The sequence below is a fragment of the Thunnus thynnus genome, chromosome 8 (assembly GCF_963924715.1).
Source record: "Thunnus thynnus chromosome 8, fThuThy2.1, whole genome shotgun sequence".
Classification (NCBI taxonomy): domain Eukaryota; kingdom Metazoa; phylum Chordata; class Actinopteri; order Scombriformes; family Scombridae; genus Thunnus; species Thunnus thynnus.
Window position 1 is genome coordinate 32,579,907 of NC_089524.1, and position 24,124 is coordinate 32,604,030.

Consider the following 24,124-nt stretch of genomic DNA (forward strand, 5'->3'; position numbering starts at 1 on the left):
AAAGTAGTTAATGCCTTGATCTTTCCTAGACTCGACTAGCGCAATTCACTATGACCCTGTTGCAGCCACAGCTGCCTTCATAATCTTCAGCTAGTATAAAATGCAGGTGCCATGAAGACTAATAACTGGATCAAAGAAATGTGTCACAGCAGATTTAGTTTCCCTGCATTGGCCTCCAGTCACTTTTAGAATGTAATTAAAGCTTTGATTCACAGTTTAACTTAAAGGCATGTCAAGGTCTTGCCTGTGGTTATACTGTTAATCTGACCCCATATTTACCACTGCTAAAATTCTACAATACAGTTTTACTAGAAGTGAGAAGGTCCAGATTGTTGTTAAAATTTGTCAGTCTCCCTTTTGAAAACATAATTTTATAAAATTATCTTCCTTGTAGTTTATAGTTTTAATACTCCTAGTATCTTCACATATCTTGTTTTAACTTGTCTTCTTGCCTTCTTGCAAAGTAATTTGAAATGCTGTTAAGAAAGAGAGCCTTTGTAGTGTATTTATTTTCATAGCATTCTTCTTAACACAGTCAGGAAGTGCATTACAGGGACAAGAAAAAAGAAAAAAACAAATGCAAGTAAAAACACGAAATGGAATCCGAAAAATTCTGCATTGTGTTTACATCTCAATATGCAAATTAGCTAGTCAGAGGACTTGTCAAACATGTTGCGTCTCAGGTCAAGGAAAAAAAAGTCTAAATCACTTTTAAAGAAGTGAGTGAACTTCTAGCTGCAAAAACTTGTAGTTTTTGCTGGGCTTGCTTTAGTTAGCACAAAGAGGTCGAGCTAGGTGATCTTTCAACTTAATGGGTGGATATTTTCTTAAGAATGTGGTCATGCTATACAGATTGCATTAACACCTGCTGAGATCTGATCAGAATGTGAGCCTAACCAACTCCAAATGCGGTCTGGCTGATCTGCTTGCATTCTGATCAATGCATTCTGAGTGCATTTACACTTGTATTAATATGTTTTTTACGTATCCAGATGAGGTATCCAGATACAGATCACATTTTAATGCCAGGTTTAAATATGATAATTAAATATTCACAAATCTTAAAGGAATGTTTTGAGAAGCAATTTGAAGTATGTTACAGATGGGAGCTTTAGACTCAGTCACCCTTTGTCACCAGCTGTATAACCTGAATAACCAGCAGAGCCCCATCTACTGACCTAAAGGAATGCACAGGCATGAAAGTGCTAGTAGATCACTGAGATATTTTAGCATATACCATTTCATCCTCATCAAGTCAATGACGAAACTACTATGGAGCCAATCAAAACTGGCTTGCAAATCTTTCTTGAGAATCTTCATTCCGTCAAGGTGCGTTCTTGCTGACAAACAATGAAAGCATTACTGAAATTTTATTGAGTCAGTTGCTGCCAAAAAAGGTTGTCATATACACTATAGTGATATAATATACTGCCCTGACCTAATGCGGACACATGAACATAAAATGACCGCTGGCTTGAAGTGCTCTGTACAAAAAGAGTTTATTAAAGTAAGCATGCATGAGATAAATGCTTTCCATGAGACAAACATTGTGACATTATGCCAAAATGTATTTCAGCACATAAGAATCTGCCTGCATAGTAATAAATGAACCGCCATTGTACAATTTATGACCATGAACATGTACACACAATAAAGTAGCCAAGGTTAGTTCCACACAAACAGGAAAATAATTAATTTTTGGTCTATTTCATGTAATAAAAAAAAGGGCTTAATTGCTCAACTGACTTAAGTTTTAGCTACATTTAGAGTTTACATTGGTTTGAACACAGCATAATTTGCCATTTTAAGTTTCTGAATGATAAACATTTTATCAAACATGAAATATTTGCTGTAGTCAATTCAAGAGCAACAATCAAATCTTTCAAACAAGAACTCTGTAAAAGTAGAAGAAAATGTTTAGATTAAGACGGATCACAAGAAACCAAGTGCAAGTGAGCAGAACTGGATGTTTACATGTTTTTTTGGTAGTTCTTGTTAAAAATGACACACTTTATCTTAGTGCTTTATTGTGACATGTCCTACATATTGAATTTTTAAAAGTGAGTTATTGTTAAACTTGACAAGGTTACAAACATCACACACTCCAAACTTGTATAGAGCAAGAAAACAAGGAAGTCAAGTTTACAAGTCAAGACAAGTCAAGTTTTAGTACAGCTCCCATAAAAAGGAATGGTTCTAAAGGGTTTAACGATACTCATATAATCACAATAATAAATTAAAATCAATGCTGCTGAGGATGAGAGGGATGCCATTAGTTCTGCAGATGTTTGGTTATAAATCAAAATACTGGACAAGTTAAAATTTTGACCTAAATGAAAGTTAGAGGTTCCTCAAAGTTGTGAAGATTCATCCTCTGAAAACCATGAAGGTCTGTACAAAATTTCATGACAATCCATGAAACAGTGTGGACCAAATGCTAGAATGGCTAAAAAATGTGAAATCAGTGAGCAAAAAAAGACCAAAAAAACAAACAAACAACCAAAAAAAAAAAAAAAAACCCAAACAATATGCCAATGAACCCAAGAATAGCTGTATGTAGTGCGTATGAGCGTATGATGTCAAAGCAAATCACAGCATGCTTGGAATTTGGCAGGTCCCACTACCACACCGCAAAAACAAAGACTACCAAATTTCAACATCATTACATCTGTAGTGCAATCTAGATTTGAAACTGCACGCTATTTTCTTGCTAAGGTGGACTGATCCAGACAAACGTTTGTGAAGAATGTTCTTTTACTGCTCAATTTCTGGAACTACTACCACACTCCCACTAACTGACCTTCAAAATAATGCAACAAGACAGAGGTTGTTTAAGTGCATATGTTAGTGTCTGGTATAAGCTGTAGTATGAACATGCAGCCACATGTAGATTAATTCCTCATGAAACTGCTGCAGCACACCCTCCACCAATAAACTGACATGCACATGCAGTGTCTCTCATTAAAATACTTGAGAGATTGTCTTGCCAGAAGTTTGAACTGCATTAAAAAATGTCTTTTCATAGATCACAATTCTGTGAATTTCTCCTGTACCACCACCTTGCGGTATGTGGGGGCTGTGCTCACTGTGGTGGCAGAGGAAGCCACCACACCACTCTGAGAACCAGTGGACATGTTGTCCTGGCTATGGAGGACTCTTTTAGAGCCAAGGACATTGCTCTTCTGGGACAGACCTCCTGCCTCGTGGACCAGCTGTCCTCCGCTGCTTGTTTGCCCTCCGACCACCAGCACTCTCTGAGATCCTGAAAGCCCTCCTGGCTGTAGAGTGCCCCCTTGCACAAGGCGGGTCTGGCTACCCGTAAGCATTTGCATTGATCCCGCTGGGACCTTGCCCTCCACGACCATCATGGTCTGTGAGCCAGAAAGGTTGCCAGCGTGGATCAGGTTGGCACCACCACCTTGGACCCCACTCCTCTCAACCAGCACCATGCCAGGGCCCTGGCCTTGTCCACTGGACATCACTGTCTGCCCCTGAACTACCATGCCTTGGGCAGGTCCAGTCTGGGTGCCATTAACAAGAACCATGCCCTGCAGGTTGGTAGCTGGTGCCTCAGCCAGCACCATGGCGTTTTGAACTTGTGGCTGGACTACGTAGTGCATCGGCTGCAGCACAGGGGTGGTGGTGTAGTAGACAGGCTGCTGTTGCTGTAGAAGGAACATCTGGCCTTGATTTGCCATCCCTTGCTTCATTGTGGTCATTCCTTCTCTCAATGTGGTCGTGCTTTCCTTCACCATCTGAGAATGCTCAGATGTCTCCGTGACCACAGTCTGCTCTGTTCTGGGGACAGTTGGCTGCAGCTTGGGTGGTGGGGTCAGCTGTTGGGCAGTCGTCAAACTTGACACTGAGGTTTGACTTTTGATGGAGGCACTGGGCAGAGGAGTGAGCACCTGTTTGACTTCAGTTGGGATCTTTTTGCCCCCACACACCTCTGCCAGGGTCTTGAACTTTGGCCCGAGGTCATCGAGGAACTGCAGGTTGTTGTCAGACTCCACGAGGCTGCAGCAGCCCACTGAACCAGCAGAGGATCCCTGGCCCTCAAATTCATACACCAACAGACCATCCTTCACTCCAAGGTTCTCGTTTCCATTGGATGCCTTCTGTTGAAAAAAAAGTGCAGTAAATTGACTGAGTGCAGTATATTTTTGCTTTCATAATGCAAACTGTGTTTTAATGTAGTTTTTTAAAGAAGTGTAGGAGTTTCACCCATATTAAAAACATTTCTCATTATTAGTCAGTTTAACACCGGGGACATGTGTCACATAATATCACAAACTTAGCTAATGCAGCTGCCTGTCATCCTGGCGTAAAACAATGGTGGTGCCCAGGGGGATGTCCTTTAAAGCTTTCAAAGTTTGGGTTCATAACACACAGTGTTATGAACACACAGTGAGTTAGTTAGCTTAAATAACTCTCTAGAATAGGTTTGTTTTTCTTTTTTTTTAGAAGGAAGTAGATCTTTGTTTTTACTGACAGGACAAGTACACAGAGTAATTTGAACTGTTATAGCAAGGAAATTAGCAGTTGAGCCTTTTTCAGTCAATCTGCTTTTATCTTGTTTGAACTGTTTTCCCAACAGTCCCAACAAAACCATCAAAATGAAATGATTATGTACAGGACATCAAAAGCCCACTATAGGTTACAGAAAAGGTTTAAAAATTCCTCACCTGAGTGTAGTACTGTTCCAGGAAGTGGTCTGGCAGAGCCATGCTGTCATAAATCCCGCCACCTCCTCCTCTTGCCTCTCTGCTTTCAAACTCAGAGTGGAAGCCAGTGCCACTCGACTGCCTCATCATCCCCCATGTTCCTTCTCTGTGGCCACTTTCAAAACCATCTTGATAGATGGCCCCATTTATCCCATCCATGGAAGTGACTGATTTCTCAAAATCAAAGCCTGCCATGGGTGCCATTGCTGAAGTTTTGGTAGCCATGCCCATACCTATGTTGACCATATCTCCATCCACTTGTGTTGGCATGTTAAGTAGCGGCACCTCCTATAACAGCCCAAGGATCCAAATGTTAGAACAGAGAGTCGACTGTTTTTCTGATGCCTAGTGGTCAAAAATAACTTTATGCAACTTTCAAGCAGACATCATCTCAATAGCAAGCAACCTGTGTGTATGCCAATATTTCTATCCTCAACAATGAAATTCATGTAAAAGGTAAATTAAATATGTTGGTCTTACCGTGTTCTCTCCCTGGCCCTCAGTGTGGTAGTTAATGATGTGTGATTTAGTTTCAAAAGGCATCTTAGTAAAGCCCCCTGGCAGACCCGCAGCCTCCCCACATTGGCATAAGAGCAGCAACAGAGGGATGACTGTGGAAACAAGGAGTTTTAGTCTAATTTATTGGCTCCCAAACTGTGGAGTTGGCACAGCAGTTGTCCTCTGGGGTCCTCCAAAAAAAAGTGCAATTTAACTATTCTTTAATTTACCTGCCACAGAACATGGCTGTTAACTCTGCTCTTATAATAGGCAACAATTATTAATAAGACTAGGTGTGGCTATAACCATTCTGATGTAAGTTGCATGTTTTAATATGTTTGACATTTTACCCTCTTGAGTGTGTTCCATTTTTGGCAACTGGTTGAAGGAAAGTAATTATACACACATCAGGTAGGTGCAAGGCTATCAGAAAACAGCATCAATAAAAAAAGGGTTACACCTGCACATTTACTCCACAAAGGTTTAATGATGACAACGTTTCAATCCTACTTGGATCTTTGCCAGGTCAGAATTAAATGTCATCATTAAACTTTTGTGGCTTGGAGTAAGTGTGCAGGTGTTACCCTTTTTTTTATTTTTGGCAACTGCTACCTGTGGGCCAGCAGCTGACCAGGCTGTTAGAGAATGTGATCTGATTTATTTTCCCACTGCAACTATTTGTTTCTTTTGGTTGATGGAGCATTTAATGGGCCTGAAAACTTATTTTCTTACTATAACTGATGGGACCCTACACGATTTTCTGCCAAAATCAGAACTGTCACCACCCAGTCTTGATGCAGCAGATAAAATAATTGTAAGTGTTAAACCCTCAATAAAAATACTGACAAAAGATTTTTTTTTTAACTTGAATTTCTGCTTATTTAGATAATGATTATTTATTGTTCTAGACAAATACTGTAGTCTGATGCCAAGCTTTCAGGGGTTCTAAGTCTTTACAAAGAACTGATCCAGTCATTTAGTTAGTTGTTGTTGGAGGTTTGGCATTTGCACACAGAAATTGTTATGTGTAGTGTAGAGAACTTAAATGCCCTTATGAATTCCTTTTATCCCACACTGCAGTTATTTTCACACAGGCTTAAAGCTGAGAACACATTTAATTACTGAACCTTTATGCCCCACCTGTCAGTCTTTTATGTCAATTGAAATGTGTGGGTGAGGGTGAGGGTGTGGTTAATTATTGCCTATTATATTATCACTTTGCAACTTGAGACTGTAGTCTATTTGTGTTATTTGATATCATTCTACGATTGAAGAATTTCAGTTGATATTCATCTTTTAACATAAACATATAACAAACATTTATTGAAGTTTAAGTTAGTTAAAAAATGTAGGTACAATATATACTGAGAAGGACACTTCACAATTGAAAAATAAACTTGTCAGTGCTCTCTAGTGGACAAAAGTAAGATGAGACTTTAATGATCCCCAGAGGAGAAATCCACATGTTACAGCAGGACAAAAACAGTCTGAGTCTGAGTCACATGACCCTTCATCAGAATGAGTGTCACATCATACTTACGTAGTAACAACAGGAGGCCCAGTAATAGCAGTCCGATGCCTGCAGGTCCTAACTCTGCTCCTTTGCTGGTTTTACCGTTGGCGCCTCGTTTTCCACACACCACTCCATCCTCACAGGTACAGACCTCGACCTTCACTTTTTGTGGTTCTGGACAGGCCTCTCCCTGCTCGTCCTTCACCAGAAATTCCACCTCATAGATACCAGGCCACACGGACTCCTGGGACCTCAAAATAGCTGCAGTGTCTGCCCGCAACAAGAGAAACATATGAAGGGTATTGTAGATCAATATTCTTTAATCTAAACTTAAAAATAAAGACTCATGGTTAAATCTAGCTTTTCACATTCTAGTTTGAAAACAAGAGGTTCTAGACATTCTGGTTGTGCTCTTGTCTGAAATGCATACCAGGCGTCCCAGTGAAAACATGTTCAGTGCTAGTTTTAAGGTCATAACTTTTTTAGTTTGCTTGTTTTGTTTGTTTTTCCGTGTATCAACCTATGTGTAAAATTAGTTTGTTTGTTTTTTTACATTGACAACCACTAGTTGTAATATCAAATCAATCAAATCTGTATCAGACACCAATTCATGTCACTTTAGAGCCATTTCTTACTTAAGATCTATTTTTATATCTTTATAGGTATCTTCCATATCTTTCAAATAATTTACAGTATTTTCCTCACCATTAAGATGCTCCACCTGCCATTTGCCCTCAGTGCCCTCTGGTATGATGTCAAAGTGGAAAGGAGGTCCATTAGGGAATGCATCCTCATCCTTAGCGTTGACAATAACAGCGTCATCCGTGGTACACATAGTCTGGATGTTACTGGTCAGGGTGGGGCAGTGGTCATTAAAATCTTCCACCTGGATGGCTACGGTGCCGGTGGCTGTTTTAGCAGGCAAGTCTGAGATGGAAAAAAATAGAAATATGGACGAATCATTCAGCATTTCTCTCATTTTTACATCCACTTTTCAGAGACAAGTTCAGGCACAAACATTTCACTCCCCCTGCTGTTGGACTACAATTATACACAACAGTTTGCCCCTGCTTGTGGTTGGGCCTAATGGTGTGTACAGATTGAACAAAGGGGGGATATTCTCCGTTTTTTATTCTTTATTGTCCTTATTTTAATTGTCTGATTGATTTGACTGTTGGACTGCAGTCTGTCTGTGCAGTTTGAGTTTATTCACAAGAAATAGCCAGTGTTCTGACTGTAGGCCTACAGATGTTAGTTCTAGCCAGCTGGAAATGTGCAACAACTGTGTTTGGAGTATGCCAGGGTTTTTGTTAAAGCTAAAATCTCAAACTTACCTTAAACCACAGCTATTTTTTAAAAAAATTTCTGAAGTTTCTGGCTGTTTTCCTCTTGTCTCTGTAAATTCATTAAGAGGTCATACAGCCTCAGCATGGGAGCTAATATTTACCTCATTTTGTGCTGCTAAGACCAAATTTGCACTTGTCCACTGTTAGTATACTTCTGCTAGCAGAATTTAGAATTTTAAGCCGTCATCAAAGCTACTTTTCACTAAGAAGACCACTCTGAAGTGTATAATATCTGGAGATGAAACAGATTTTTAGAGCAACAGTGTACCTTCTGTAATGCAGAGTATTTCAGCAAAGTATGTCCCATTGACCAGGAGTGGAGATTCTCTGTCAGGCATCTTGTTCAGTTTGATCTCAGCTGTCTCTGGGTCGATGATTAGCCAGTTGCCAGGGTCTGAACCTTTGGCATACCTACAGCGAAAATAAGCTCTGTTGGTTACTATTGAGTGTAGAAAATTAGCTGATATTGTATTTTTAACTTTAGATTGATTCATGTCCATGTGTTTGTGTATGCACTGACCTGACATTCTCAGCTGGTTCCCCAGTGTCTCCATCTATAGCAGGGTAGTGGGCAATAACATCTTTAATGTTAATGGAGTCGCCTCCCTCTGAGATGGGAATAGCTTTGACTTTGGGGTCAAAATGTGCCCCTTCAGGCTGGTTCTTCACATTGATTTTGATTGGATAGGTTTTATATTTGGTTGAGCTTTGCCATGATGATCCTCCAGACCCACCTCCTGCACCAGCACCACTGGCACCACTGGCACCACTTGCTCCACCTGCTCCCCCTGCTCCACCTGCTCCCCCTCCACCCCCTGCTCCCCCTGCTCCACCTCCACCCCCTGCTCCCCCTGCTCCACCTCCTCCCCCTGCTCCCCCTCCCCCCCCTGCTCCTCCTCCGAAACCTATACCAGCTCCAGCATTTACCCCAGATCCATCATGTGATGGAGCCTTGTTCCTCACAGCTATTCCTAGATCAAGGTCCTTAACATCCTCATAATCCACAGCCTATGAAATGACACATAGAGACACAAAAACACAAATTATGACAATAACAAATATTAGCATTTGGGAATACAGGCTTACAGAATTGAGTAAAATGAGGACTGGTATGCAGAGGCTGTGTTTTGTGTACATCCATAATGTTAAAGTAATGTTCCATATAGGGATGTCAATGATTAATCGATTACTGCTTAATTGCATTTAATAGTTTAATCAATTAAAAATATATTAACCGATAATGCAGAAGGCAAGGGACATGCAGTGAAACTGTCAGAACATGTTCTGTAAATTTGCTGTAGTACACCATTGCGTCATTGGATGGAGCTTCTTACTCTTAATAAAAATGGAGTTACAGGTGTGTTTGGCAACCACCCATAAGGTAAGGGTCGCACAAATAACACAAATAAAACAAACACACCTCCCTGCTGTCCAAGAAAGAAAAAAGTCAGTGTGCCTCACTCTGCTCACTGTGGCAGTGTGTTGATGAACTCTGCAGCATAAAGTTGTGAAAATTCAGTGTTGTTGTCTGGTAGCTGTCCAGTTTACTCAGCTATCCGAGGCTCATGCTAATGCTAAACTAACATATTTAAAAGAAGCAGCAAGCAGCTACTTGGTTAATGCAGGCTTAGAGCTGAGTGTCAGACAGCAGAAAGCAGCACTGTAGCTGCAGTCGGGACAACCAAGACTGTAATTAAACATGCTTCCAACAAAATCAACACAAAAGTGATGAACTGTATAAGTGACACTCCCCTGCTTTGAGTATAAATGCATTTTAGCAGGGTAAATGTTTAAAGATTTCCTGGACAGATAAAGTTGGAGCGACAGTATTTTAGCATCCTGGGACATCTGTTCCAGCTGAGCTGTTGTTTTCAGCAGCTGGACTAACGTTAGGTACGCGTATTAAACCAGTAAGACTGAAGTCGATAGTGGGTAGGTTGGGGTAACCTTGATTAATTGTTGATTAATAATTAATTGTTAGATATGTGCAACACACCTAGTCTGGTCTAATTCCTAAATCTAAATGTCCTCTAATGAAGCCTAGAAGTTACACAGCTGTTTGCTGATTAATATTGGACTTGCTTGGTCGGGCCATTGAATAGACAGCGACATATGGAAGTGGCGACTCCATAATTTTAAATTAAGTAATTATTTTCACGTTTCTACGATTTTTGATTTTTAAAACTGTTTTTCTCTTACTCCTCAGTTGTTTGTGGTCTTGATCAGTCAGGTTGCCAAACCACACCATATGCCTCCAGTAAGGATGCTCTCTAGGGTAGCCCACTAGAAATTGACCAGGGTTTTTGTAGACATTGATTATATTTTAAGGCATCACAGAAAGTATAGTCTCTGGTGTTCCTTCTTAAGGAGACTAGACCAACCAGACCAGGAGACTAGGAGACCAGGGAACCAGGAGAATAAGAATCTGAAGTTATCCACAATTTCAACAGGGACATCGTTGATGTAAACTGGTGGCTGAACAGTTTTGGACTTCCTAAAATCAACAATTATCTCCTTTGTTTTCTCAACATTTAGGGAGAGGTTGTTGTCTTGACACCATATGGATAGGTCCCTCACCTCCTTTCTGTAAGTGTCCTCATTGTTGTCATTATCAGTTTAAACTATTCAGCCTACTCAGAGTCTCAGGGTAAAGTCCTAGAGGTGTTGCATAGGGATTCCATAGTTCTGTCTGATCTGTGGTGTCTTGTTATCAGATTACTGTAGTTGTTATGAATAATCCATAACAACACCACACTCAAGCATTAGGTAATTCATAAATTCATAATCTGGTACCAGAACACCTTAGGCCAAAGGAAGTTGTTTCATTCATCTTGGAGACTCAGGTAAAGAGAGGAGCAGACCTGTCAACTGATTACTACCTGGTACTGAGTTGGATCAGGTGGCAAGGGAGGCTGCTGGACAGACCTGATAAACCCACACATGAATAGTGAGGGTGAACTGGGAACGCTGAGGCCCCTGTCTGTGATTTTGTCAACTTTCAACTTCTGAAAAAGAAAATTTTCTTGCATCTTGAGGGAGGCGGGGTATAAGACTCTTAGCAGGCCAAGTTTAAAGCCTCCACTGCAGAGACAGCTGCTTGGAATCATGACTAGAAGGTCATTGCCTGTCATGGCAGCAATCAAAGACCTGGATGGACCCGTCCATCAACCAACCCTATGGTCATGAGCTTTGGGTGATAATGGATAGAGAAAGGTCGAGGAGCTCAGACCTCTGGAAGGACTTCATAGTAGAACTGCTGATGCCTGAGGTGGTTCGGGCATCTGATGTGGATGCCTCCTGAACACATCCCTGTGGAGGTGTTCCAGGCATGTCCAACTGGCAGGAGACCATGGGGCAGATCCAGAACACTCTGGAGGAATTACATCTGCCCTGGGAATGCCTCAGGATCCCCCAGAGGGAATAGGGGGATGTGAATAAAATAAAAGAAAGATGCCACTGTGAGCCAGATTAGTGGCAAAAAACTGATGAACTGATGATCTAAATTGAACATTAGGGAACCTCCAGGGATTTTAGACAAAAGACTACATTATATATACTGCTGGATGCTGACAGTAAGTTGGATCATATTGCAAATTGTTGGGGCTTGTTAAATAAAATCCTAACTCCTGTGCAGACCAAAATGACACCTTGGAAGGTAGCTTTGAGTTAAAACTGACATCTGAGGCCTTTTAAATGTCGCACAGGCACCCCTAAAAGGAATAGCATCTGAGAAGTGCACAGAAACCCTCTGACTGTAAACCCGTATTTTTCCAAGTTAAAACTAATTTTTTTAGTCATGTTTAGTCCTACTCCTTTAATTGTAGGCAATTTATTGTCTCTCATTGTTTGTGTATGGAGCATATTGATTGTATTTACCAAGTTTAATCCACAAAAGACTGGACAATCATTTATCATAAATTGAAATGCAGAAACACTGCTGTGATTGTACCTTGTCGAGCATAAGGATGCCTTCATTGGTCTTGGGGTCTGTTGTGATGCTGAAGTACCCAGCCTCGTTGCCTTTGACGATATCAAACACAGCTTCCCAGTTGTCTGTGTCCTTCAGGTCCAAGTCCTCTGCTTTGATTCTCATCACCTCCACACCCTCTGTGTTCTCCTCAATGCTGCCCTCATACTGCAAGTAAAACACATTATGAGATGACAATAACGGGGCTCTTATGTAATATTTAACAACTGCCAAAGTCAAAGTAAAATCGTAAGTAGTGTCAGTTGCTGCCTAACTGTGATTAAGGTACAAGCTCATTAATATTATGTTTTAATGACATCCCCTAACAAGTAAATACATTTATGGTTATCACATCTCTTTTTTTCCTATACAGTACTCTTCTCATACTTCATTACCATCATCATTGTCAAAGACATACATTTCAGTAGTATTTGTTTTAATGTTACATTGTTTAAATGCTGTTTGAGTTCATTTTCACACATTTCCAGGGTGTCTGATGCTAAGTGCACTCTAATCTAATTTCTAATTAAATAAAAATGTAAGGTTTTCTTTGACTTGATGTATCAAAGAAAGAAAAGAAAGAAAACATTGAACCCATGCAACTCTGAAAGCCTTTAATAGAAACCATTTCTAGTCATATATACAGTATACAGTATAACATGTTGTACAGTACAAGAGTGTGAGAAAGAAAACTACCATCTCTTTTTCCAGAGTAGGAAGGTTGTCATTCACATCTCGGACATTAATGATAACAGTGCCGGTTCCAGTGTTTCCCTCTGGTTTACCATTTAAGTCTTGACCTTTCACCGTCAGAATGTACTGGTCTGTTTTCTGAAATATAAAACAGTCATAAATTGCTTACATAGACTGTATCACACATTGATGTGAGATTATATTAATGTAAGAGGTGTAAATTCTACACCATGATTTTATCCAATGAATTAGTTATTATCATAGTTGTTCTACTGACTATGTTAAAGGATAGCATAAAGAAAAAAATAGCCCTGTGTATTTGTTGGCATAGTCCATACCTCTCTGTCCAGGGTGGGACTTTTGACATAAATGGTTCCATCAGTGGTCATGTAGAACATGTCATGAGGTGGATTCTGATCCACGATGGTATAAGCGATCTGAGAGTTCACATTCCCTGGTTCATCAGCATCAGTTGCAGTGACTTTCGTAACTGAAGTCCCTGTAAAAACAGCATTAAATGAAACAGTCATCAAATGTAATATTGGAGACAGTGTATCAAAAACCAAGCCCAGAAAACACTTGACATTGATGTTGATAGTGTATTATGACTGTATTGTCTGTATTGTGACAATACAAAAAACTAACCATTGTTCGCCATAGCTGCTAGATGCTAAGTATTTCCATAATATCATTTAAAAACAATACATAAACTAAACATTTACACACTTTATTCAGCCTGTGTATTGTGATTGGGGTGTTGAACAGTACAACGTCCATTTGGTAAATAGTTTGATGGGACTTTGCACTTTCAAAAAGTGTTGGAACTGGTTGCACAAGGCAGTCAAGTTTGTATAAGACAAATAACTGGCCTGTTGTTCTGTGCGCATATGTCCAATGACACTTCCATTGCCATCACTGGCCATAGCAGTAATCTATGGCCAATCTATAACAGTGAAGCACTCAGCCCTGCTTCACTGTCCTGAGGAGGGTGGAAAAGGTGCAGCTCAGGTTGACTAGTTAGTGACTCAGACATAAATTTAGGTTGGAAAGCTGGGTTCAGGTGTAGTCCCAGTCCTCCATCACCAGGTAGGAAGCAGTAACACTCCTCATGCACCAATAGGGCATAAAGTTCTCTTACTCTTTTAGCTGACACAAGAATGCGGACTTAAAAGAGAGAATTTCAGCTCAGTCATTTCAAGGGGTGCAAATGGCTTGTGTTTCAAGGCTTTCAGTACCATCTCCAAATCCCATGGTGGGACGGCTGGCCTTCTGTGATAAGGAGTAACTCTGTGAGCACCTTTAAACTGAGTCATGAGGTCATAGCAACCCTCTGCAAGTTTCTGAGGCCCTACAAAAGCTGCCACCATCCCCCCCGCCTTCAGGGCTGACAGAACAACAGAGGACTCGGGTAAGACCAAAGGCAGTGGTTTGTGCATCTATGTAAACAACGCATGGTGTATAGAAGCTGTCCTAACTGGAAGTCATTTCTCTGTTGATCTGGAATACTTGATGATTAAGTGTAGGCCCTTCCACCCGCCCAGAGAATTCACATCTACTGTTATCACTGCTGTCTACGTACCTACAGATGGTAATGCAAAGCAAGTAAAGAAAGAACTGCAAACTGCTATTAGCAAACAACAACCTGCACATCCAGATGGGGCATTTATTGGGCTTTTATTTTATTTATTGATTTCAGTCACTTCAACCTTAAAACTGTACTCCCCAAGTTCCATCAAAATGTCTCCTGCCCTACCAGAGGAGACAATATCCTGGACCTTGTGTACACAAATATTGCCTGAGGCCCCCTCCCCACCTGGGACTGTGATCACCTCTCTCTGCTCCTGCTCCCCAAGTACACACCTCTCATGAAATGTGTGAAACCTTCAGAGAGAAAGGTGAAAGTTTGGCCTTAAGGGGCAGACTCTGCACTACAACAGAAGTTTCAGGATACATACTGGAGCTTGTTTGTTACCCAGGCCACTCTGGACGCCCACTCGGACATTGAAACATACACCTCTTTTGTTCTGGACTGTATCAACACATACATACATTAACAATGTCACAAACCACAAACAGATCAAGACCAGGTGCCTTAGATGAAAAGAGAGGTTAGACTTCTGCAGATGGCATGTGAGGCTGCTTTCAGATCCGGAAGTGTGGAAAAGGGCATCAGGAGTGCCAAACAAAAACACAAACTGCTGATCGATGAGCATTTCAAGAACAACTCCAACCCCAGATGCATGTGGCAATTCAGTTCAATTCAATTCAATTCAATTCAATTCAATTTTATTTATATAGCGCCAAATCACAACAAAAGTCATCTCAGGGCACTTTTCACATAGACTGTAGTCTTTAATTTACAGAGAGAGAGACCCAACAATTCCCCCATGAGCAAGCACTTGGTGACAGCGGTAAGGAAAAACTCCCCTTTAACAGGAAGAAACCTCAAGCAGAACTCGTCTCTAAGTGGGCGGCCATCTGCTTTGACCGGCTGGGTTGAGAGAGAGAGAAGGGGGTGGGGGGGTGGGGGCAAGGCATCCATACCATTACTGATTACAGAAGAGTGAACACAACCCCCCTAGCCCCCTATGATGCCTCCCTTCCTCTACAAGCTCAACAACTTCTATGCTTATTTTGAGTGGGACAATAAAACATTAGCCATCAAAGCTGTCCCTCCCCCACATGACCAGCTCCTCTGGCTCTCCATCTTTGCTGTATAATCTGCACTGAGCAGTGGGAATGCACAGAAGGCTGTTGGCCCCGCTAGCATCCCCAGGTGTGTGCTCAAGGCATGTGCTGAACAACTGTCCAAGGTCTTCACTGACATCTTTAACCTGTTACTTGCCCGGGGTATTGTCTGCAGGTGCCTCAAGACCACAACCATCATGCCGGTGCCTAAACAACCCCCCCCCACACCTGTATATAACTTATATATGTCTTACCCTTGCACCTTATCTGTGAATACTGTCTTGTCAGCACCTTCTTTTTATTATCTGTATATATTTCATGTTTATATAACCATATACCACACACACTCTCATCTGTAAATATTGCCTCATCAGCACCTTATTCTACTATTTGCACTTTCTGGTTGGATGCAGAACTGCATTTCATTGTACTGTGTGCAATGACAATCAAGTTTTATCTATTCTATAAGTTTACCATGACTCATCAGAAACATAAATAAAAGCAGAAACACTAACCTACAGGGCTGAGCTCATCCACCTCCCCAGGGTTGATGACACCAAACACTGGAGAGTTGTCATTCTCATCTATAACCTTGAATCGTATGTCAACATTGTCCTCTGCCAGTCTGCCATCAGTGTACTTAGCAACACCTGACAGCTGAAACAAGAGAAGAAAAAAATCCACATATTATCTTTATCATCTGTCTTAGCAGGGTTCATTTTCTTTCAGAGACTGACTTTTAAAATATATCACATACATTTACAAACATATTGTGACTTGAATGTGTTGCAAAAATCGATGCCGAATATCTCTGATAAAAAAATGTATGAGAAGCAGCAATTACTGAATCTTCTCAACACAACAAAATAGAATAGAATATGTTATGCATCACTCACATTGTACGAATCGATGAGCTCCCTGTCAAGCACTTGGGTCACACGAATCAGTCCACTTTTAGGGTCGACTACAAACACATGGAAGGGATTCTGTGATGCACCAATGCCTTCCAGGGAGTAGACAATATTCCCTCGGCCATTATCGAAGTCCGAATGAATCTGATAGACAGAGCAGAAGATTTGATTCAGCTAAACACAGTCTAATTCATATTGTGTATATAAGTGCACCAGAAGGAAACAACAAAACATTTGCACCAGGAAATCAAGAAAAGAAAGTTGCAGAGTTAGCAAACTATTTATTCTAAACCATCCTTTCACTGTCCCAAGCATTTCACTGCCTCTTCAACTTGTCTGGCTACTTGTGCTCCCCTTTGGACATCTTCACCCTGCAGATACATGCTTGTCGTAAAATAGTCCCTCTCATTGTTGAGAATGCTAACAAAAGTTACTGTGCCCCCCTCTAGTGCACCCTTAGCTGTGTGCAGCTAATCCTAATTACCAAATTAGGACACATACTTTAATGATCATAAAAAAGGGTCAGACTTAGGTATGCCAGTGTCAAGCCCTGTCGTTTGTAAATTATCATGAACAGACCATGTAATTAATAAATGCTTTTTATCAAAACTCCACATAGTCCAGCTCCATGCTGCTCTACGTTGTTAATGGTTGGTTTCTTGTATATTTAATCACTGCTTTGGTCTCAGTAGTTAGCTGACAGTCACCTCCACCTCAGACATCTGACCATACTTGATCTATTATTTTGTCTAATATATTTGACTGTTTTCAGCAAGTGTGTGTTTGGACTATTTTTCTGCTCTTAATAGTCAACCTAATTCAAGGTGCTATGATGCACTTTACTAAAACTTTTAGTTTCCAGTGACTCCAGTGATTAAAAACAGTGCAAGTTATGTTTTCATGGCTCCAAAGAGCTCTTCATCCAAAGTTACAGTCCACAGAGAAACACACAAAGTTTTGATTCTCAGTGCTGGGCTACTGCAGCCCAAATAAGCACAGATATTACCAAATTGCTCTACTTGTTGGCTTATGCAAACTCTGTCTTTATATCATCAATCCAAACTGCAGTTCCTACACCATCTTCTTATGTACACTAGCATTAGCAAACAAACAACTCTCAAAAATAAGCAGGAAGCATTGAAGAAATTCAAAGACTAATGACTCACCTTGGCAACAGATTCTTGAGTATAGTCTTTATTTTCTCTCAGCCCTTTTGGTGGTGGAATCCATATTCCATAGCCATTTTGAAGCTGAGAAAAGAAGGAAAATCAATCAGAGCCAATGGATTGGGCATAGCATGCACAACAATTTGGAATGTCCTGAAAAAGAAAGAAACTACTGGTGTACTGAGCAACAGACGTCGAACAGGTCGGCCAAGGAAAACAACAGTAGTTGGTGACAGAAATATTGTGAGAGCTGCGAAGAAAAACCCCAAAACATCAGTAAGTCACATCACCAACGACCTCCGTAGTGCAGGGGTGAAGGTATCACAATCCACTGTTCGAGGAAGAAGAAATATAGAGGCCATACCACAAGATGCAAAGCACTCATCAGCAGTAAGAATCGGAAGGCCAGATTGAAATTTGCAAAGAAGTACAGAGATGAGCCGCAAAAGTTCTGGAACACAATCTTATGGACTGATGAGACCAAGATTAATCTCTACCAAAGTGATGGAAAGGCCAAAGTGTGGAGAAAGAAAGGAGCTGCTTATGATCCGAAGCATACAAGCTCATCTGTGAAGCATGGTGGAGGTAATGTCATGGCTTGGGCGTGCATGGCCGCTTCTGGAACAGACTCATTAATATTTATTGATGATGTAACTGATGATGGTAGCAGCAGAATGAATTCCGAAGTGTAAAGAAACATTTTGTCTGCCAATTATCGGAGGAATGCATCCAAACCAATCGGGAGGAATTTTATCATGCAGCAGGACAATGACCCAAAGCACACTGCCAACAAAACAAAGGACTTCATCAGGGGAAAAAAGTGGAAGGTTTTAGACTGGCCAAGTCAATCACCTGACCTTAACCCAATAGAGCATTCATTTCACCTCCTGAAGAGGAGACTGAAGGGAGAAACCCCCCGAAACAAACAAGAACTGAAAGAAGCTGCGGTAAAAGCCTGGAATAGCATCACAAATGAAGAATGCAACAGTTTGGTGATGTCGATGGGTCGCAGGCTCAAGGCAGTTATTGCAAGAAAGGGTTATGCCACCAAATATTAAATGTTATTTACTTCAAGATTATTTGTTCCTTTACTTTTGCTCACCTAAAAATGCTGTGGTGTAATACAAACGGTGATATATCCTAAGTTGTTTAACACATCTAAATGTAAATACCAGGAAATAAAAGCTGACATTCTGAACTCTTGTCTCATACTCATCTTTTGATCTTAAACCCAAATGTCTTCAGTGAACAACCAAAAAAAAGGGAATTTGCCTTGCTGTTCCAATACTTTTGGAGGGGACTGTATTCTTTGACAATGTCCCTGAATTAATGCTGAATACATTTGTCACTGTTAGGAGAGTGACATAGAAGCTCACTCACACAGCAAGAAGATCCCTGGTTTTTATGTGGAGTTTCCTAGCAAATACCATTTAGTGGAAATCATACTTTATCTCCTGTAGCTGTGTCAAAAGTCTGCTCACTCAGTTTAATGAATTGTTTGTAGACTAAGCACTGCCACAGTTTGCACCGTCAGGATATCCAATGTTTGGAATTTTTCAGGTCTGCCACAAAACCACAAACTATGACTCTTCAGTGCAGGTTTGGTGGCCAACCTAGTTGAAGTCTTTGCATATTAGCCCCTATTAATTATTCTGATTTTCAATATGACTAGCAGTATGTTGTGTTTAAGTCCTTTATTTATGTGCTAACATGAACCAGAGCAGGTAAGTTTTAGTTGAGTTTGAAAAGTTGCATGTGTGTTCACAGCAAACCCTTGATACCACACATCAAGAAACCACACACACAAAAACAAAACAAAAAAACAATAAATAATCCCACTTCAGTCACAGTGACATCTCTCGTATCAAAAAAGTCAGTATGTGATATTTTCCTTTCAAAGGACAAACAAAAAATACTTTTTATGTTTTTTCATCCTTCTACCCCCAAGTGAAAAACTCATCCTATTTAAATGGTTGTCTCTGTAAATTAAAAATTAAAAATGTGTAACTGTGTTCAGAGTTGTTGGTTCAGTTAAAGAGCTAAGGATAAAAGGGACTGTTTGAGTGCAGCCACTGAGATTTCCAGGTTGCAGTTAAGATGTTGTCAGCTTAGACACTGTGAAGCCTGTCAGTCATGTGAGCTATCTATGGCAGTGATTTGTGTGAGATAGTGTATCTGCGATTGTAATAATAATAAGAATAAGAATAAAATATATAGCACATTTCATACAAAAAGATGCAATACAATGTGCTACACAAAATGTGAAAAAATAGGAACATTAAACAAAAAGGATTGAAAAAAAAGACTCAGATCAAAGATTTAAAAATGAATCAAAATAGCAGTTCATAAAATAATGATTAATAGTTTAGGTGATGTAAAAATATAGTAGGTAAGTTTCTAGGTAAAAGCAATTTCATTAACATTTTTTCTGGTTTTCTGTTATTTATATACTGTCATGATGTCAGATATTTATGTTAAACATCATCCAAGTTCCAAAACTTTAGGTGAATGTATGTAGAAATTCCCATACACAGCCGACTGTTCTGTAGTGTTGGGTGCAGAGGTTGTTGTTAAGGTTTTTCCATGTGTTGTTTGCGTTGTTCACTCGCATATTTCAGATTGGTTTTAGGCTCGAACATACATGGATGTATTTGACAATTTGACACTTTGATTAAAGAACAAGAAAAAGTAGTGCAATCCCACATGGTTTGCTGACATAGCCTCCCATGGAAGTGCGCTGAAGGTCAGCATAAGATAAATAAGGAGTTTTTCAAAACCCTAAATCATGCAAAGATATTCCAGTAAAGCCCCAGATTAAAAACATAGAATAGAATAGAATTTATAAAGCAATGGGGTTGAAATAGTGATGTTGAATTAGTGACAGACTCTGTGGGGGTTTCTGAGACATTACTTCCAAATGAGTTTGGACTGAAGAGATTCCTGTTGTGAATTACACAATGCAGGTACTTTTTACAGACCCTCATTGCCTCCATTTTCAATAAAACATTTAAACATTCACCATTTTTGTCAACCTCATCAACCCATGCAGGTGCTTTTAGTTATTCTGATAGAGCAATGCTGAATACAAATGGAGGTCCACATATTCAAACAATGAAATGTGTAAGGTGTGCTGTGCTAACAAGGAGAAAACAAACATGTGGTAGTCATTGAGACATCACTTGAGCACAGTCTGCTCTACACAGGTAGGAGGCAGTACAGCTGTATCACATTTTTTAATGTATTGTTGCAAACAGTTTGCTGTCAGTTTGTCAGCAGGCTGACCCAACCTGCAGTATAGATTAAGATACCGGGAGGGCCCCTTGGTAAAATTACCCAGCTGTCAGGTACTGTTAAGCTGCTTTTGTGCAGGGTAGCGGCCGACACACCCTACCACACCTCAGAGACAACAAAGCCTGCATTATGTAGTCAATGCATGGGCATGTCAGGATAACAGGAGGTATGTCCGGAAAAAAGAGAAAGGGGTGGCCTCACATCTTTCAGTGAGAAAGAGGAGCTCAGTCTGACTACCATGTACATAACATGTAGGAATAACTGCTGAGTACAAAGAACATTGATGAATTTTTCATCTGAGAAATTATGTCTTAGGTCATTGCTGTCCTTCCTTCACTTGAATAGTCATTTTTTATTGTTTTGAGTCTGCAATCCCACACACTAGAGAGTTCTGAATACTGTCAAAAACCTCTTAACTATTCAATTTGAACAAAATGAAGTAAAATAAAGAAATAAAAAACCATGGGTGTGATCAAATTCCAACTGGCTTAGTTCAGATATTTTAACACCTAGGGCAACATTTACTGCATTAACTTGTTCTGGGTTATAATCGCTCACTGATAATTTGGTTGGGAAGGAGCTACAACAAAAAACATGTAGTCTATAATAATAATGTACATAGAGTCAGCACATTGACTTTAATGTTTGTCTCTAACACAAATAAACTGACATTTTGATTCTTTGTTGGAGTCAAGTGTCATAATTTTGTTTCAGTGCCTTAATGCATTAGTTGCTGCTCTGGTTTTAAGATGCATGTGCCATTCCAAGGCATTACATGAGGTCTTAAAGACACTTTATTACACGGCTTTGTTGAAGACTTGATTCTGATTGGTCAATTATGCCATTCTACGGTCTGTTGTTTCTGAAAAGCAGACCGCTGCTATGAATAACAGACTGCTGCTAAGGACCCAGTTCTGTTCATAGACTCAGGAGGACCACGCCCAATCATATCAATCAATCAATCATATCAGAGATAATGTCTGTGACTGGGCACAGATGTGACGGCAGCCTGAAGAGCTACTGTACTCCAACCATTACAGAAAGGGAAAAGTTTAGCAAGATCCTGTCCTCCAATCCAGGCAACGGCAATAGATCTGTTGAGCGCCTCTCTTAGTTGCGTATCACTACACACTAACTTAAGTGATAATAGTAATATTGTTACCAGCTGTAACATTAGTAACAGTTGTGTTTCCAGGTGTGTAAACTGCAAAGGCCCGACAAGAAGGAAACGTAGAGATGAATGACAGAAACATCATACTCTTAAGAACGCTACAGAGTTTTCATACATATTTATGTTGCTATGCACACGGTTCCAAATGTAGATCTAACGGACCATTTTTTAGTGGAAGCAATAAAATCATTTTTAAATCAATAAAATTATCTCTAAATCAATATTTTGTGTCAGATTATTGATTTCTTTAGTAAATAGCCGTGTAATAAGTGGGATAATGTACAACGGAATAATGAACCCCTTCAGGGTGATTCAAGACCCCTCTGCTTTGTGGTAGGGTCCTGCATCACCCTGTCGGGGTTCATTTCACAATAATGACCCACTCGCTGTAAATTATCCCTTACACAACAAATAATCCATTATAAATATACTGACTACATTATTACTGATATGACAAAAGCATGATTTCATACATTACAAAGCAAACATAAAGTATAGGGAAACTGTATAATTAATATCAGAGTGTATAGTATCAAATCAAACCAGTCTGACATTATGTGCAATTATCCTGCATCATCAATCATTCTTAGTTTTTATGATATAACACCAACTCTATAAACAAGCTCATGTGAGAAATGAGAAAGTTGTTGGATGAGAAATGATGCCAAGCTTGTCTGACTTGTGAAATCGAAAACATCACATCCAACTTCTGTGTTGCCATGGCAGCCAGGTTAGCACACCTGAAGTCAATGTTTTATTAAGCGAATATTAACTGAATTTGAAATTATGATTTAAAGCTGGTGTAACACAATCAGTAATACAAAAAGTGAGTTTATTAAGAATTTCTGAAAATATTTTTTGGCCAGTATGGTCACTGAAATAGTGTTTTACTGAAATAAATTTATAGCTAATCTGTCCACCATCAACACTATCAAAAACACAGAATGACTTATATGATTATAGTTCAGATTTCCACTGAAATTTAATAGACTGTCAGGCATAATTGATAATTCTAAAATCTGACTTCAGCACTGTAAAAATACCACATTTACAAGAGATGCTGGAACTCCTGTACTCACCATAAACAGCAGCAATGACACAAACACGGGTGAAGAAACCCGAATCATGACTGGAGAAAAGTCCCAGTATCTGTATCAAGTAATCCAGTAGAGTCCCAATGAAGCCAACAAGAGTTCCTGACTGATTCTAAGCTGATGGAGCTCAGGAGGAGACTTTAGAAAGAGGTGTGATTCCCCCTCCGCCCCCCCCCCGCCCCCCGCCCCCTGCTCCACACACGCCCCTTAGGCAGAGACATAGCAGTGTGTGAGAGAGAGACAGCGAGATGGCCTACAGCTGCACTCGCATATTTTAACCTTGAAGTAGACTGGAAAATATCTGTCTTGTCATTTGTTTCTTGTCTTACCCAGAGTCAGATGGGAAGATATCAGCTTTGCTGGGCTGCTCCTTTATAACATATATTGACTTATTTAAAAAAGTGTAACTTCACATTATGACAATATTACCATCACATTTAGGTGTTCCACTAAATTATGTAGGTGAGTCATGGTGCGCAGCATCAAAGGAGCTGGAACACCTAATTTAATAGTCATGAATAAGTTTCTCCTGTGTTTGATGAGACAAAATGTCTGCACGAATCTTAGTAGCTAACCCAACAGCCAGCCAGGACTGGCCTAGCAGGCGTCTGTTGCACTATTTGTCTGTGGACCAGACTTATTGTTATTTTATGAAATTTCATTAAAAAATATTTAAGGATAAATCGCAAACTGAAAATGACATATACTCTTTTACTGCAATACCACTGTACTTGTGATGTATTTCTCATTATCTCTATTAATTGGCAAAAGAAGAAATAGACGAAATAGAAGAGCAAAAAATACAAGATTGTTAACTGATTTAAAGGACCATTTTCCATGTTTTTATGTTAACCTACTGAGACAATGATACCCCATTTACACCTTGTGTTAACATGCAGTCTGTATCTGCATATGTTATCTGGATAGGGGAAAACGCATTTTAAGGCAGGTGTAAATGCACTCAGAATGCATTGTGATCAGAATGTGACTGGATCAGTCAGACCACATTTGGAGGTGGTCAGGCTCACATTGTGATGAGATCTAAGCAGCTGTAAATGCAAT

At 40.0% G+C, this 24,124-nt stretch overlaps 1 protein-coding gene across 1 annotated transcript; it reads right to left on the reverse strand.

The window, feature by feature from the left end:
• Nucleotides 1-550: 550 nt before the first annotated feature.
• LOC137188345 (desmoglein-2.1-like) lies at nucleotides 551-23,155 on the reverse strand. Its single transcript, XM_067597978.1, has 14 exons — nucleotides 23,048-23,155; nucleotides 17,507-17,590; nucleotides 16,326-16,484; nucleotides 15,945-16,086; nucleotides 13,080-13,240; nucleotides 12,745-12,879; nucleotides 12,031-12,216; nucleotides 8,602-9,089; nucleotides 8,350-8,492; nucleotides 7,441-7,662; nucleotides 6,763-7,005; nucleotides 5,205-5,335; nucleotides 4,686-5,012; nucleotides 551-4,118 (listed from the first exon to the last, which is right to left on the reverse strand). The coding sequence occupies exons 1-14, from the start codon at nucleotides 23,093-23,095 to the stop codon at nucleotides 3,027-3,029; spliced, it is 3,561 nt and encodes a 1,186-aa protein (XP_067454079.1). The 5' UTR covers nucleotides 23,096-23,155; the 3' UTR covers nucleotides 551-3,026.
• Nucleotides 23,156-24,124: the final 969 nt, after the last annotated feature.